This window comes from Pinus tabuliformis, chromosome 9 (assembly GCF_031772625.1).
Source record: "Pinus tabuliformis cultivar Carrire ecotype Pingquan chromosome 9, CPIR1, whole genome shotgun sequence".
NCBI classification, from domain to species: Eukaryota; Viridiplantae; Streptophyta; class Pinopsida; order Pinales; family Pinaceae; genus Pinus; species Pinus tabuliformis.
The window spans coordinates 1,441,502,930-1,441,520,048 of record NC_142307.1 but is presented as its reverse complement, the minus strand read 5'-3'; the positions used below and the strand labels follow the sequence as shown (position 1 = coordinate 1,441,520,048).

Below are 17,119 nucleotides of genomic sequence, written 5' to 3'. Positions count from 1 at the left end.
CAAAGTTGCAGGACCTAATCTGGCAAATCCCACAGAGTATAGACAACTTATTAGTGCTTTGATGTTTTTGCTAAATACTAAGCCTGACATATGCTTTGCTGTAAGCACTTTAACTTAACATATGATTGATCCCTTTCATGTCCATTGGATTACTGCAAAACATGTACATAGATACTTGCATGGAACTATCAATCTAGGATTGAAATACATTGCTAAAAATGTAAGGCTTCATGGATATACTGATGCTGATTGGGTTGGTAACTCTGTTGATAGAAAGAGCACTTCTGGGTGTTGATTTAGCTTTGGATCTGCCATGATATCTTGGATGAGTAGAAAGTATAAGTCTATTGCACTGAATACAACTGAAGCTGAGTACATTGCTGCTAGCATGGTTAGCTGTGAGGTAGTTTGGCTGAGAAAGCTTTTTGGGGAACTATTTGAGCAAGTTCGAGACACAATAGTTATATATTGTGACAATAAGAGTGGGATTTGTCTTGCAAAAAATCATGTGTTTCATGACAAGTCCAAGCATATTGAGATCAAGTATGACTATATCCGGGATATGGTGCAGAGAGGAACAATGAGGCTCCATCACATCTCCCCTGATGATCAAATAGTTGACGTTATTACCAAGTCTTAACCAAAATGAAAGTTCATGGTTTTTAGAGAGCAACTTGGACTCATGGATGGGACCCCTCCGGGAAGAGGTCACAGTTGATTGAGAACACTGAGCTGCGTTTCCCTGCTGTCAGAGATCACAGGATTAGGGAATGATGCCAGAAAGCTCTTGAGGATGAGGGACCTCTTGTGTAGTGTGTGTCACAAGAGTAGGCCTCAGTATTCGTTCGACCCACAGTCTGGGACGTGGGAAGAGCCAACTATCTGGCCAATAGGTGTAGCGAGACTTATTCGTGTGACTTGTCTACGATGCAGGTGTTCCACCACTTGATAAAACTTGGTTATGTTTGATTCTTGTCCGTGTGACTTGTTTGAGTCTTGTTTATGTGATGCCTGTGTTCTATCATTATATTTTTTGATATGAAAATTGGTTGAGTGTAATCCTTGTCTATGTGAAATGTGATGATCCTTTCCTTTCCAAATTTGCATCAAGTGGATGATTCTTCTTTAGATTGTGACTTCATTGTTAAAGATGTTATAGAGCAGAGTTGAATTGAGATGAATGAAAGAGATTGTGATATCCCCACTTAGCAATATTGCTAAGGGAAATATCAATCTTGCCCAATTTTGTCTTATTTCTTGTTTTCACTTAGGAAATGTGGGTTCAGAGGTCCGACATGAATTTTGGAATTAAGTGGGGGCCCAAACATTAAGAAGGAAGGGAAATATTGCGGTTGTAGTGGAGTGTGGGGGCCACCCCATGGAGAATTGTGGCCCACATGTGGAAGACACTCCCATTGGAGCAAAGTTGGTGGGGAAAGTCGAGCTGGACCTACATGGGCATCTTGGAGGCTCTTTGATAAATAGAGCAAGAGACACCCATTTTGGGCATTCATTCATCTATTCATAAATTGTGTCTTTGACATAGCACACTTGAGCTGAAGCCAAGTCTGCAGTGCTATTTATTACATGAGTGTCTCCGAGCGGAGATCTCAACCCTTGCTTCAGTGGACTTCGAGTGCTAGCCCAGGTGGGAGTCCTACCTATACTAGTTCGTACCAGCAACAGGGAGTGCAAGTTTGTGGAGAGGATTGACAGCAACAGTACAGGGACTGCGCAACTCTTGGAGGAGGCACACTTGGAGGTTGTGGAGTGAAGGGAGTTAGGGGTTGAAACTTGAGGTGGAGTTCGGGGAAGTGTTGTGGGGGCTTTTCCAGCATTTTGGTGGAGCAACAAACACAACATTTGCTTCAGGTTACATCTTCTGCTTGTGGAGGAGGGCCAAGCATTTGGGGGTCAATTTTGGAGCGTCAAAACTAGGACAAACCCTTTTTGGGTTTATTGAGGAGAGGCCAAGATTAATTTGGCAGAATTTTTTGGGCAGATTTGAGGGGTCAAACAAGGGTCCCAACTTAGCTAGCAGCTAGAGGAGCTAGGGGAAAATTGGGCTGAAATTCCAAGGTCAACATTTGGCCAATTCCTTCGTGGGTTTTTGTGGGTTATTGGTGGAGAGCTCGGGGTTAATTTCCCGGAATTTTCTGAGCATCCGAGGAGGCCCTAACAGTAGTTCTTTGCAACCAACAACATATTTTCTAGGTAGTTTCAGTGCAGAGCCAGGAGAGAGCAACAACAAATTTGAGAGGGATTTCTTATTGTTCATTTGGGCTTAGCTAGCTTGCCTTGAGCAAGCCCAGGTGCACTCTTTCCAACACCACATTGTACCCTCTTATTTATTAATAAAATGGCTCAGATCAACGCAATTCATGGAGATTTCTGGTTGTTAAATGTGTTGTAAATTTTTGTATGTGTTTCTGCTACGTTTTCTTTGTTTAACATTGTATATTTCCATTAGGAATATTACAAAGCTCAGAGGAAGCAAGGATCTTTGATGCAAAAAGAAATTCCTCCCTCACTGAGAAGGAGTGTTAAAATTTGACAGCTCAGGGATGAATTTCTCGTAGAAGAAATCATATCTTTCAGTACTGTCTGAACCATCTATAATAAAATTTCATTTCTAACAATTCTAATATGACTTTCCAAAACTAGTAAGTCACATCTCAATTTGGAAGTAATTTTCCAAAAAATAAAAAGTCATATCTAAATGATGAAGGATGATTTCGACATATGGAATCCACTTTAAAATCAAATCAATCATGATTATACAAGTCAAGAATTAATATTTTTATCCTTACTAGTATTATTATTGTTATGATACTATTATTTATAAAATAGTATAAAGTCATTCACCTTTAATGGATTAATAAAAATGAATTCTTTCATGGAATAAGTAAATTAAATTGAGAATCTCTTACTTGGAAAATCAAACTTCTCTCTTGGAATAAAATAGTAACTCCACACTTAAGAGAATGTAACTCTCCCTCACTAATTCAATGTATGACAAAAATGTAACTCCTCATTAAATGCACTTGTAACTCCCTCATTCAATTCGATTTGTAACTATCACGAAATATTTTCTCATGTCTAAGTGTAACTCTCTCTCTCCTTAATTCGAATTGTAACTCCTCAAGACAAGTGTACCTCTCTCTCTATTCTTGGGATGAGTTACACTTCTCTTCAAGTAACTCCTCCCTCATGGAATTCGATTTTCCTATTATTGGCTCAAGGCATGAATTTGTCTTGTAACTTCTCTCCTTTCTTATCTATTTAAGCAAGAACAAATGAGAGTTGAGTGTAGCATGTTCATTGTGAAGGACAACGAGTGTTGACTGGGTGCAAGAGAAGTGTGAAAGCAAGTGAAGAGTAAGAGCAAGGGAAGAGTTGGAGCAAGTGTGAAGGACAAGATCTGATCAAGAGAAGGAGGAGATTTTCAAGCAAAGAGCAAGAGCACTTCAACTGCAAGTTGATCAGACATTGGTGACTTTATTCATTCTCATTCTCTCTCTTTCTATACTCTACTGAACAATTGAAGAAATCTAATAGAGGAAGAATCATTTGGATTTTGCCCTGGTCATTGGACTTAACTCTCAGTGTTTCATATTTGTGCTTGGTTGTCTTCATATGATCTTTAAGTTTATGTTCTATCCAGAATTGCTGATCTGAAAAGTTGTGAAGAAGAAAACTGCATTCTAAGTAATTGTAACATCATAGAACATTTAATTTTCTGCAAAGTACATTCAGTTCCATTCAGTTTTCTGCAATGTACATTCAATTTTCTGCATAGAACTTCCAAGTTTCTGCAAAGAATATTTAAGTTTTTGCATAGAACTTTCAGATTTTAACATGGTGCTCCAAAGTGGCTCCAGGGAACATGTAGTGGTCTCATGGTTCTCTTAATGAAAAATAAACATGTAGATTGCTCCAAATGAGTGCATGAAATATGGTGCTTTCCCTCCCATGTCTCAAGGATGACAATGTCCTTATGACAATGATGTATGGTAGTGTCCTTATGACATTGAAGTATGACAATGATGTATGGCAGTCTCCTTATGACAGTGAAGTATGACAATGGCCTTATGACAATGATGTGTGGCAATGTCCTTATGACAGTGATGTATGGCAGTGTCCTTATGACAGTGATGTATGGTAGTAATACTTATGATTGTGATGTCATAAATACTTGACAGAGATATGTGCTACTTGTGACAGTGATATGGAGGCAGCCTCATGGTTTCATCTGTTGATCACTAGGAGTCCTATTAGAGGTTTTGTGTAGGACTTGTGAATGTCTCTTTGATATACTTATCTGCAGCCATCTCATGAGGATCTTGCATGATCCAGGGTTGGCCCTAGGAGGCCTAATGTGATTGTTGTTGAAAGACTTGTGTCTCATTATAATTGTACTTTGTATCTCAATTGAACATTGATTGACTAATAGAAGAAGAATTGATTCTGGGTTTTTCCCCTTGTGGAGTTTTGCCCTAGTCCTTTACCAAAAATCTTGATGTCTCTATTGTGTATGCTTTTCTTCTAATGTTCCTTACTGTTCCACTGCATTGTTAATGTTAATGTTCTCTCTATATAATTGCTTATGATGATATGGGGTGAATGTAATGTGAAAATTGTTGAAAAAGTTAAAAAATGCAATTATCTACAAGAGAGAACTATTTAACCCTAACATCAACAACTCCCTCATAAAATGATAGCTAGGGTTTAAAACTAGGGTTTTCATATTCCCTTTCTCCATTCTAGGGCATAGCCATTTTCTCCTAAGTAGATCTCTCTTAGACTCCATCATCCAAGGTCAAGGCACTGGCCTTATTCACATTGTTGATCACACCTTAAATCTTCTTCAAATCACATTCATCTCCCCATTTTCTGATTTTAGACCTCTTAAGGCAAGCCACTAGGCTAGGGTTCGGGTTAGAATTCAACTAGGGTTGATGCATTGCCTTGTGGAGGGATTCAACATGTGGATGTGAAGTCATTGCCTCAAAATCATATTTTTCCCGTGCGTAATTTTTCCATTTTAGGGCTAATGTCCTTTTCCCTAGGCAATTTTTGCCCTAGATAAACCCTAGTCATGCCCTAGGCTTCAACTTGGGGCTTTTAGAAGGCTTGTTGCACCTAAAGTTGATCATACTCAACTATTTCAAGCCTTTTCTTGGCCTTGTGATCCTAGATAAGCCTGTTGACCTTGCCTATTCTAAAACCCTAGGTCACTTAGCCCTAATTAGGCCTCCTGGAGGGAAAGCATTGCCTTGTTTGAGCTAGCTGAGCCTTGTTCTTAAGTTGAGTATTGCTCTTATGCCTATCCTTGTCACTTCCAAGCCCTAGAATTGATATATCTATTAGGTGACCTACATAGGGAAGCCTCCCTTGTGGTGAAAATCCACAAAAGAGTAGGAGGTAGTGGTTGTGGTGACAGTGGACCACCCCTCATAGTTTTATCACTTGGTCTAGCTCTCGCCTTGTGAGCACCCCTCACGAAACCTGGATTTTGAGGCAACAATTTTCATGAATGAACATTCTCTTCGTGTAGAAGTATTAATAATTAAAATGTAATTATAACATTCTGGATTTGAGGGTGTTTGAACTTTGGATTGATGCAAGACAAAACTCATATATTGAATGTCTTGGTGTGCAGATAAACTTACTGATTCCATTGGCTACCATTTAGTATGTTGACTACTTCAAATACTTTCCTTCTCTCTATTCCAATGATGAGTTTAGCGTTTGTGCCTTCCAATTTTTTCCTCTAAAATTAACAGTGCAGTTTCCTGTATGATTGCATATGTTGTAATAATATGCAGATTATTATCATGCATCAGAGAATTCATTATATAAGGCCTTGGTGTTAGTGTTTTGGTACTTAGGTGTATGCAAGGAAGTGGTTTTTTTTAGTGGTTGTGTGTTTTCGAAGTGCCGAATAAAGAGAGTTGCAGTTACCAGCTAAATCATATAAATCACAGCAAGTAAAAGTAAAGTATTTGTAGTAGCTCCATTTGTGTTACCTGTTGCAAAGTGCTTATGGAGTTTATTTCTTTCAGGTTGGCAAAGAATGGTGCAAAGCTTTGGTTGGATACATCAAGCATAAGTGTTGCAATAGTTAATACTTTCAATTCTGCATCCAATGATTACTATCAACGACTTGCCAAACAAAGTAAAAGGAAAAGCACCAAAGATTCCAATATGAAATTACAAGAAGGGAAGTCCCTAGACATTGAGATGGAAGGACCTGTCACAATACATAGAGCTTCCCCAGTAGCACTTGCAAAGGCCATAAAAAATGAGGCAGAATTGGATGGGATGAGGCAAGCTCATTTGAGGTACAAAAACATGTTTCTAATTCATTTAGCTGCTTTTTGTATGTAAGATTTGACTAAACCACATTCTGCTAGTTTAAGCCAGTGAGAAAAGTTTGTTCTAATTATCTCATTATAAGTCCTCTCTTTTATTTCTTATTTGTTTTTTCTTATATGTATTTAATCTGTTCTAATTCTCTGTCGTTTTTAACTAACCTCCTTTATTTCTTCACTGTGTTTTCTATGTATTTTGTTTTGTTATAAATCTCTCTTGAGTAAACTTACCTCCTTGATTTTCTTCATTGCTTTCTCTTCTGTATATTTGATTTTTTGTGGTACACATCTGATAGAAGGCATCTAGACTGGCATTTGAAGGGGAAGAATAAATGAACATGGAAAAATATAACAGTATATTCAATGATTTTTTATGGATGGAAGATTTCAAAAAGCATAGACAGTCAAAGGAGATTCTGGAGATTCTGACAAACTTTGTGACATCTGAAAAAAAAACTTTGGACAGCTTTGTAATAACCCTCTATTATTGATTTGTAAAACAGTGCGAAACACGCATATGGATTTCCAATGAATGAATTGAATTGATGAGCAAAATGAAGCTCAATAATAATACAGAGATATTTACAGTAATAGAAACATCAAGTTTCTATTAGGAAATAGAAACAATCAGTTTCATCTAAGAAACTGCTAAAAAGATAAAAATAGCAACAGCTAATAAGAATGAGCATTAAACACTAAATAGTATTATTCTAATACCCTCCCTTAATGCTCAATCTATTTACAACACCAATAGACCCTCTGAATTTTACAAACTTATCAGGACCAAGAGGCTTGGTGAAGATGTCTGCGGGCTACTCTGTGGTGGGAACATATCGCAACTGAACGGATCCGTCTTCAACAAGCTGGCGAATGTAGTGGCAATGGGTTTCCACATGCTTTGTTCGTTCATGAAAGACTGGATTCTTGGCAAGTTTGAGCACTCCCTGATTATCACAAAACAAGGGAGTAGGACCTGTCTGGGAAACATGCATATCCGCAAGCATACGTCGAAGCCAAACTGCCTCACAGGATGCCTTAACTGCTCCCCGATACTCTGCTTTTGTTGAGGAGAGAGCCACTGCCTGCTGCTTCTTACTAGTCCAGGTGACAGCACCGGATCCTAGACTAAACACATACCCAGCTGTAGATTTACGATCATCAACCGAACCGGCCCAGTCAGAATCTATGTAACCACTGAGTACAGGATCGGAACTTCGAGTGTATAGGAGTCCATAATCAGAAGTGCCACGCACATATCATAGCACACGCTTTGCTGCTATCCAATGATCAGCCTTAGGAGCTGACATGAAGTGGGAAATGTAGCTCACTGCAAAACTGATGTCAGGTCTAGTGGCAGTAAGGTAGATGAGGCTGCCCACTAATTGCCTGAATAAAGTTTCATCCACAAGGGGGGAGGATGACTGAGCTGAAAGTTTGAGCCCTGGTTCCATAGGAGTCGTGGCCGGTTTGCAATCCTGCATTCTGAACCTGTCCACAAGATTTTTGGCATACTTGGACTGAGAGAGAAAGATGTTGTTCTCAGTCTGCCAGACTTCAACCCCAGACAGTAATGAAGAAGTCCCAAGTCTGTCATATCAAAGGTGCTGCATAAGTCTTGTTTGATCCCATGGATCAAATGTGCAGAGCTGCCAGTAATGATAAGGTCATCCACATAGACAACCACAAACAAAATATCATCACCAATATGCTTGATATACAGGTTTGCATCAGATGGGCTTCGCTGAAAGCCATGATCTGTCAGGTACTGATCAATTTTCATGTACCAAGCCCGAGGAGCTTGTTTCAATCCATAGAGTGCTTTAGCTAATCTACACACTTTCTGTTCTTGACCGGCAATCTTGAATCCTGAAGGTTGTGTCATGTAGACTTCTTCCTGTAAGTCACCATTTAGGAAAGCACTCTTTACATCCATCTGATGAACTTTCCAATTGAATTGAGCTGCTAGGGCATGGACAAGCCATATGGTACTCATCTTGGCTGTAGGAGCAAAAGTCTCCTCATAGTCGATGCCTTCCTTCTGTGAGAACCCTCGAGCCACAAGATGAGCTTTATACTTGTCTAGGGTTCCGTCAGCTTTGTATTCAGTTTATACACCCATTTGCAGCTGATGGGCTTTTTTCCTGCAGGAAGATCAGAAAGGGTCCACGTGTGATTCCTCTGAAGACTCTGGAATTCAGCTTCCATAGCCTGTTCCCACTCAGAGGCACCCTTAGCCTCTGAATAGGTTTGAGGCTCAAAAATACTGTGTAGGTTAGGCATAAGAGCAAAATTTATTGTAGACTATTGTTTGCTCTTATGTCTAGAAGTTCTACCTTCAAAGAGCTCATCATCCCGGAGATCACCAATGGTTTTAGCCCACCATTTAGGCCGAAGAGTAGAGGAACCAATATCAGGAGGAGGTGGAGAAGACTCAAGAACAATAGGGGCAGCAAGAGGAGGGTTATTTTCTGGAGGAAGCTCAGGTAGTGTAAACACTGATGCTGCATCATCCCTCCCATCAGGTGGACCTACCGGAAGAAGAACACTGTGAGGCTGATCCTCAGAACACTGCTCAGAAGGAGAAGACTGAAAGAATTCTCTGTCTTCATCAAATACTACATCCCGACTGAGGCTAAGACAACCAGTGGCTATATCTATTAGTCTATAGGCCTTGTGATGATCACTGTACCCTGTCATCATGAGTTTTTGGCTTTTGGAATCCAACTTAGAGCGCTTAGCAGCTGGAATCCAAACATATGCAACTGAGCCAAATACTTTGAGGTGACTGATCTTAGGCGTATGGCCAGACCAAACCTCTTCGGGAGTCTTCCCCTTAACAGCCTGAGTGGGTGATCGGTTAAGAAGATAAACAGCAGTAAATACTGCTTCAGCCCAGAATTTGTTTGGAACACTCCTGTGTTGTAACATGGAACGAGCCATTTCAACAACCGTGTGGTTGCGGCATTCGACAACACTGTTCTGCCGAGGAGTGTAGGGTGTAGTTAACTGGCGTTTGATGCCATGAGTGTCACAGAAGTTGGAAAAAGCAGAAGAACAAAATCCCCCCCGTTATATGTCCTAAGAGTCATGATATTACAACCAGACTCTTTTTCAACTAAGGTTTTAAACTTCTGAAAGGTACTAAATGCATCAGATCTATATTTTAGAAAATACACCCACATCTTTCTACTGAAATCATCTACAATAAGCAAAAAATATTTGCAAGCAGTAATAGAAGATGTATTCATAGGACCACAAATATCAGCATGAATTAACTGGAGTACCTTAGATGCGTGCCAAGATTCTCCATCCTTGAATGAAGACCGATGTTGCTTGCCAGCTTGACAGACGCCGCATACGCCCAATTGCTGAGTATGAATATCAGGTAATCCTGACACAAGTCCCTCTCGAGAAAGCTGAGAGAGATACTGTATGTTTAGATGCCCATATCGCTGATGCCACAGAGTGCTGATGGGAGAAACACGAGCTGCTAGAGCCACTTCTGGAGAATCACCAGTGTCAAGAAGCCTGTATAGACCATGATCTTCTAGGCCAACAACAAACGTAAGACTAGTCTCCCTGTCGATAATAGAGCACTTGTGCGCACTGAACACTACATCAAGCTGAGGAGAGTTCCTCATAATCTGGCTGACAGACAGCAGATTAATTTCCATACCAGGAACATAGTACACATTCAGGAAGATGAGTGTGCGCCCACTAGACTGGATCTGAACTGTACCTCTGCCAACCACTGTGTACTTTTCACCTCCGCCAAATACCACAGAATCATTGAAAGGTGAGAAGTCAATAAACCAGTCACACCTGTGAGAGAAATGGCGTGATGCACCAGAGTCAATGTACCAGGCAGAAGACGGAACATGATCTGAAGACCTTTTAGCCATAAAGGCGTAAAAGGCAGAATCTGTCTGCTCGGAATGTTCTGCAACATTTGCTGTCTGATGGGGCCCTCCCTGTTTCTTCTGTTCAGAAGCAATCCTCTGTCGGCAATCTTTCTTCATGTGGCCGAACTTGTGACAGTAATTACACTGCACACTTTTCTTCCTAGCCGGATCAAAAGGCTGAGAAGAACCTTTCTGCTGAAAGGACTGAGAGGACTGATATTTGGCAGCAAAAGCATTTTCCGAGGACACTGATGAAGCACTACTACCAAACTGCTGTTTCCAACGATCCTGCTGCAGGAGTTTGGTGCATAACTCTGGAAACTTCAGATCAACATTTGTGGTGGTAATGTTGAGTGTTTCTATGAAGTATTCATAAGATTTCGGTCGACTTTTCAGAGTGATGACTACCATATCTTCTTCCTCCATGGTTCGACCAATGGCTTCGAGCTGATCTCGAATGTCTTTAATCCTGTTAAGATGTTCCTGTAAAGACATATGTTCGTCCATCATGATGGAGAACAGCTGATTCTTGAGAAAGAAAGCTCTGCTCTTGTCGGATGTCTCATGCAATTCCTTAAGATGTTGCCAAATTTCAGCAGCTGTTTTGCCGGAAGGAATCTGTGGTAACTGATCATCAGTGACAGAAAGTTTGAGAAGCATAACAGCCTCTCGATTTCGATCATCAAACTTATCTTGATCGGTACCAGCTGTACCAGGACGGAGCTCTTTGGCCAAAACAAGCTGGTCAAGACGCCTATATTAAAAAATGGTCAACATTCTCTGTTTCTAGATGTTATAATTGGTGCCATTAAAGCGTTGACTACCTTCCAACATCAGATTGGTTAGCGAAGCCATCTGCACTTTTCCCAAGACACAGAAAACACCAAAGAAATCTGGCACAAATTTTAATGCAAATGCCGGCTGATCCGGACAAAAACTCACAGATGATGGTGTAAAATATGAAGAAATGCCAAGAAAAACTGATTCTTCCACGCAGATTTTACAATCGTGATGGTGTAAATATGAAGGAATGCCAAAAACAATTTTTCCATGCAGACCAAAAAAAACTGATTCTTCCACGCAGATGTTACACTCGTTGACTGTAAAAAAAACAACTGTTACGTACTTACGTGATACTGCCCCGGCTCAGATTTTATTTTGCCACGCGGAAAGAGAAACCTTTGAGTAGCGTAATGCGTATTCTGATGGTGGGTCTTTCAACTTTAAATTGCTGCTGTCATGTGATACTGGCAATGTGATAGTGGCGGATCGAATCCAGACTGTAACAAATAAAGGACGATTGTGGTGACAGTATCACTGCAGCATGCAACTTCTCCTTGGCCTTATGTACACTCGTTCCCGATAAATTCTTGTAACATGCAGACAGCAGCACCCACGAAACAAAAATCACGCGGACAGCAGCACCCACGTAGCAAATCAGCAACACCCACGTAGCAAATTTGTACCACGCCGAGAAACCGAAACCGAGAAGGAAAACTTCTCTGGACCCGATCTTCGTCCAGGTATGCAGCCGCAAATGAAGCAATGTCGTTGCAAAGCGAAAGGATGTGTCTCGTAGGAGAGAAAATAGTCCCGACTATTGATCCGCTTCAAAAAACCCTCAATATTGCAATTGCATCACACGACCTCAGCAATTTCGCGCTCACCTTCAAACTGTCTGCCACGGAAAGCGAAAGTGAACCGTGGAAAACCTCCGTGGTGCTAGAAATACGAGCCCGAAACCCTTGAAGCAGCAAATTCTCGTGAGCCAAAAGCAGTCCCTCTACACAATCGCCCAGAAAAAACGACGAGTTTTCTTTGAGTAAGTCGCATGCCAAATTATATCCTAGCAATCAAGAAACACCAAAAACCCGTAGCTGCAGAGTAAACAACGACTTGGTGCTATTCGTCGCAAACCTGTAATGGTAGATCACGACGCCCAAAGAAGGATAAAATGCGACCCCCCAAAAAAATTCAGACTCGAAATGAAGCACGAAATTTTCCGAGCAATGAAAAATTTCGAAAAAAATAACCTGGCTCCGATACCATAAAACAGCGCGAAACACGCATATGGATTTCCAATGAATGAATTGAATTGATGAGCAAAATGAAGCTCAATAATAATACTGAGATACTTACAGTAATAGAAACATCAAGTTTCTATTAGGAAATAGAAACAATCAGTTTCATCTAAGAAACTACTAAAAAGATAAAAGTAGCAACAGCTAATAAGAATGAGCATTAAACACTAAATAGTATTATTCTAATAATTTGGAATGGGCCATAAGTCTTGAATTTGGGTTTTCCTGAGGTTATCAGTTTAGAGTAAGACAAGCAAATAGAATAAACAGAAAGCATGCGTGTCTTCATGACTTGAATGTATGGTTTAGATCAAATAGTATGATTTTCGGGGACATGAAGAATGTAATTCTTTATTAATTGACACGACAGTCTATGTGCGTGTTTATATATATATATATATAGGTGATCAAGCATTAGGTTAATGCTACAGAAGAAGAACTGAATCAAATTGAGAAGAACAAGACATGAGAACTTGTGCTGAGGCCAAAAGACAAGAATGTGATTGGCACCAAATGGGTCTTTAGAAACAAGATGAATGAAAATGGGGAAGTGGTAAGAAATAAAGTAATATTGGTCTGTGAAGGGTATTCTCAAGTTTAGGGTATTGACTTTGTAGAAACCTTTGCTCTAGTTGCAAGATTAGAAGAAATAAGAATGTTTTTGGCATTTTCATTTTTCAGGAACTTCAAAGTCTATCAAATGGTTGTCAAGTCAGCCTTTCTAAATGGAAACCTAGAAGAGGTATATATTGAACAATTAGAAGGATTTCAATTGTCAAAAAAGTAAAAGCAGAGGGAGGCCCAAGCCTCAAAACCCCACAATAAGGCCAAAACATGGCCCTAAACTAAGACACTAAGGGGAGGAAGGTTGACGTTGAGGCCTAGAAAGGCAAATCCGGGACTAGAAGCCTTGAAAAACTTGAAACCCTTGCTCCAAGAAATTTATGCTTCAACTCCTTTGATTTTCCAAAATTTTTCCGTGGGAAAGCTGATTTTTTTTTTTTTTTCCAAGAAACTAGATCTTGCTCTCAAGGGCGTAGATCTAGCTCTTCTACCACTTAACTCCTTGATCTAACCTGCAAAATAAAATTTACAACCATCGAACGCCAAATATATACAAAATGAATTTAAAAATCCCAACCCAAGTTAGAAAAATAATTTACAAAATATACATGGGTTTTTAAAATAAATTTTGAGAAAATAATTCTTATGATATTTTTTCCTTGAAAGAATGGCTAAAACACTTAAGAAAAATTAATGCTCACAATAGCCCAAGCGAAGATTCAATCCACCATATAAAAACTAGAGATGTAAGCAAAGTAACCCTTGCCCACAGTGTGTGAATTTGGAGACCAAGGATTGAGTACCTGCACACACTATGTATTATCTCAAAATAACAATATAAAACACCACATAGGAAGCCCGTAGTCAATACATACCACCTATCAGCGATAAGAACACCTCAAGTTGCACCCCAAAGTATTTTATTATAGTAAAAAAAATAGTTCCAAGCAGGACAATAGTTTACAAAATGCTTCAACAACAATTCTAGCCAGAGATCAAGATGACTAGAGACTCAACTGACTCTCTAATTTATAGATAAATCCTCCAAATGGAAAAATAACAGCTAGTTTTTTTTATCTCTATCAAAATAATCTTGGCCGTTGATAAACACTTCAAGATCTTTTAATCTTGGCCATTGATTTTTTTATTTTCGAGGAATTTTCGAATTTATCATTTAATTCCATTTTAATTAGCTCAAAATTAATTATTTTGAGTTAATTCCCTAAAAAATTGACTTTGACAACCACCAATGTCCAAGGGTCCAAATTTTCTTGAAATATACAATATTCCCTTGGTGGAGGACCTTTAAAAATTGATTCTTTCAAGACCCACGGATTTTTCAATTTGGAGAATTTATTTTCCTAAGACAATTTAATTTGACTCTAATTAATTAATTTTTTGGCTTAGGATTTAATTTTATTTTGCCAGAAAAATTAATTAATTTACACATGAGGGGATTAATTATTTTTCTAGCCCTCTAATACATATGATTTTTCATTTACAAGACTCAAAGAAGGAATACACATTCATCTTAGACCCTCAAGACACAACTCATTTGCGACACAATATGATCTAGTAAACCAAGTGATTTATAATAAAATAATTTAGCCAATTAACTTAAATTATTCCCAAACCACTTTTACATCATAATCGACTAAAAACACTAGGACTCACCTAATAATTCGACAATAAATTTCACCCTAGCTTTGGAGTTTAAGCTGGAGGAAAAAAACTTTGATTCGCTGCGTCGAAAAACATAGGTAATCAACGAGGTTAGAAAACCTCCTAGGATGGAATTCATCATCAAATTATAAGCTTACCTAGGTTGTTACATAGACTCATGGTTTTACTAAGATCATTTACAATATATAACTTGCAAAATGGGATAACCATGACACATGGATTGCTGATATGTGATCCGATTCATGTAGAAAAATTTGGTACTTCCGCTTCCCTGGAACTTTGATAATTTGAGTGCAACAAGAGGTACTCCAAACCCTAGGCTTGAGGATTATGGAGGAGCTGGCACACACAAGTCTTTTGTAAGCTTGAAACCCAAGCTTGGGGTTTTGTACCTAAGTTGCACGAAGCGCTGAAATGTTTCAGAGTTTCCAAAATGGGCATGTCTAGAAATGTCACCTCCCAAAAATGGAATCATCAACCAAAATGTCATCTGAAACGTCATATATGTTTATATATATAAAAGAAATTTATAAATAATTGAATAACACATTATCTTGCTAGAAGAAAGGGAATAAGACCCATTGATGACAATTTAGAAGGAAAACCAAGTATATATTAGCTCCCATAGATGATTACATGATGGTCAAGTTTCGGTCGAGTTTCAACCAAGTTTCGGAGTTTCGAGTATAGGTACGTCCCGAAACATCAGTTTCCTAGAAGTTTTGTGCAACATAGTTTTTTACCCATCGATGTTGGGGCCAAAACCATGATGAGATTTTGACATGTAATGGATGGAGATGATAGAGGACATTAAAATGAATCCAATGCAATGAAAATCATCGAATCTCGTGTCAATTTGGGGTAGCATCGGATGTGCTCTAGCCATGAAATTTGGTGGAGAGGTTGGGGCACATGAGATCTCCAATACCCAGAAAGGGTTTGGACAAATTCTAAACAGATCAGGCGATATTAAAATAATTAATATTTTTATTGGAGTCCCTAAGTTTAAACTTAGGGAAAATAAAATATTAATGAGTATTAATATGAATCTGTGCTAGAGTGGTCCAAAAGACATGAATCAAGCCAGATCTAATCTTAGCCATTGATTAGCGACTTAATCTCGGCCGTTGAATCGTCAACAGGAAAAGTATAAGAGGAGGCTTGAGGGTCACTTGGAGATCACACTAGATGATCAATGATTCTATTCTCTAAAGCGGGGTTTGCTAAGAGAGATAGAATCAGTGATCGGGAGAGCAGCTGAGGGGCATTGAGTATGGAGGAACAGAGAAGGCAGAGATTGTGTCGAGAGAGCAGCGCAACAACCAAGGAGGGTGACGCAGAGCCAGCAAGGCCTCACGCAGGGCCACACAGAGTTAGACAAGTGCTGCACAGAGCACTAGAGGGGCCAGCGTAGCTAACACAAAGTTTCCCAGAGCTGACGCATGGCCTCCTGGGGTTGATGCAGGCCAAGAAAGGCTAACACAGGGCTAGTGTGAGATAGAGAGGGGCTGACGCAGTCTAGATTGGGCAGATGTTGGGGTTGCAGGAGTAGTTTTGTGTTGAGGAGCTGCTGGAAGGGTTTTCCGGGGTTTTTGCCAGGAGATTTCTCTCAAACTATGAGGTATAGTTGCTAAAGAAATTCTCTGTTGGGTAGGCCATTTATGACACCCAGATTGTACTTTGATATTGCTTAATAAGAAAACCCTCAGATAGCTGCTCCGATTTTCTTGCATTGGGTCTTTCTGGGGACATTGGTCCAAAAATAATGGTGTCATGTGGTGTGTTTGTTCTTGTTTCTTTTAGTTGCTGATCTGTAATATGTTGAGCATGCACTGGTGTTTATTTTTAGTATTTACTTGTAAATAACTTGCTAAAGAAAAATTAACAAGTAGGTAGGAATAAATCATAAAAAGTGCATGAAGGGTTTCTAAATTAAGTAAACTTAGAAACTTCAACATGGTATCAGAGCGTGATTGCAGATCACAGGAGGACTAAAAGACATCAGCCGAGCGGAGCAATAGTAGCAGAAAACCACTGTCCCTAGGTGACAGAAGCTGTTTCTAGCAGTGCAGAAGCCAAGGAAGTGTGATGCAAAGCCAGTCAGAGCCTCGCAGAAGAAGTCGGGAACTGCGCAGAGCCTCAGAGAGGCTAGCGTTGCTGATGAAGATTGCCAGAGGGATAACGCAGGGCATCCCAGGGTTGACGCAGACCCATCTAGGGTGACGTAGAGGCAACATGAGGCAGAGAGGGGTTGACGCAGTTCACAGAGAGGTAGTTGCTAGGGTCTAGAAGGCTGCAGGAATATTGCAGAGTGGAGCTGGTGAGGTACCGTAGTTAGAACAGTCCCTGACAGGGCAGGGCCAAAGGAGTTGTTACCGAGGGTTTCTAGCCGAGGAACCTAGATCAGTAGTGCAGTTGCACAAGACGATCAGAGTAGGGGGCATCTCGACCAGAGGCAAAAGGATTTCCAGGAGGGAAATAAAGACTCAGAGGGAGTCCAGAAGAGAACTTCCAG

General features: G+C 39.8%; 1 protein-coding gene across 2 annotated transcripts in view; it reads left to right on the top strand.

The window, feature by feature from the left end:
- Nucleotides 1-17,119, top strand: part of LOC149153984 (Metallopeptidase M24 family protein) — a 512,523-nt gene that overhangs the window by 206,104 nt on the left and 289,300 nt on the right. For both annotated transcript variants that reach the window (XM_089437961.1, XM_089437962.1), the window contains exon 6: nt 6,066-6,344. In XM_089437961.1, the coding sequence (XP_089294087.1) occupies nt 6,066-6,344 (279 nt within the window). The remainder of the gene's footprint in view (nt 1-6,065; nt 6,345-17,119) is intronic.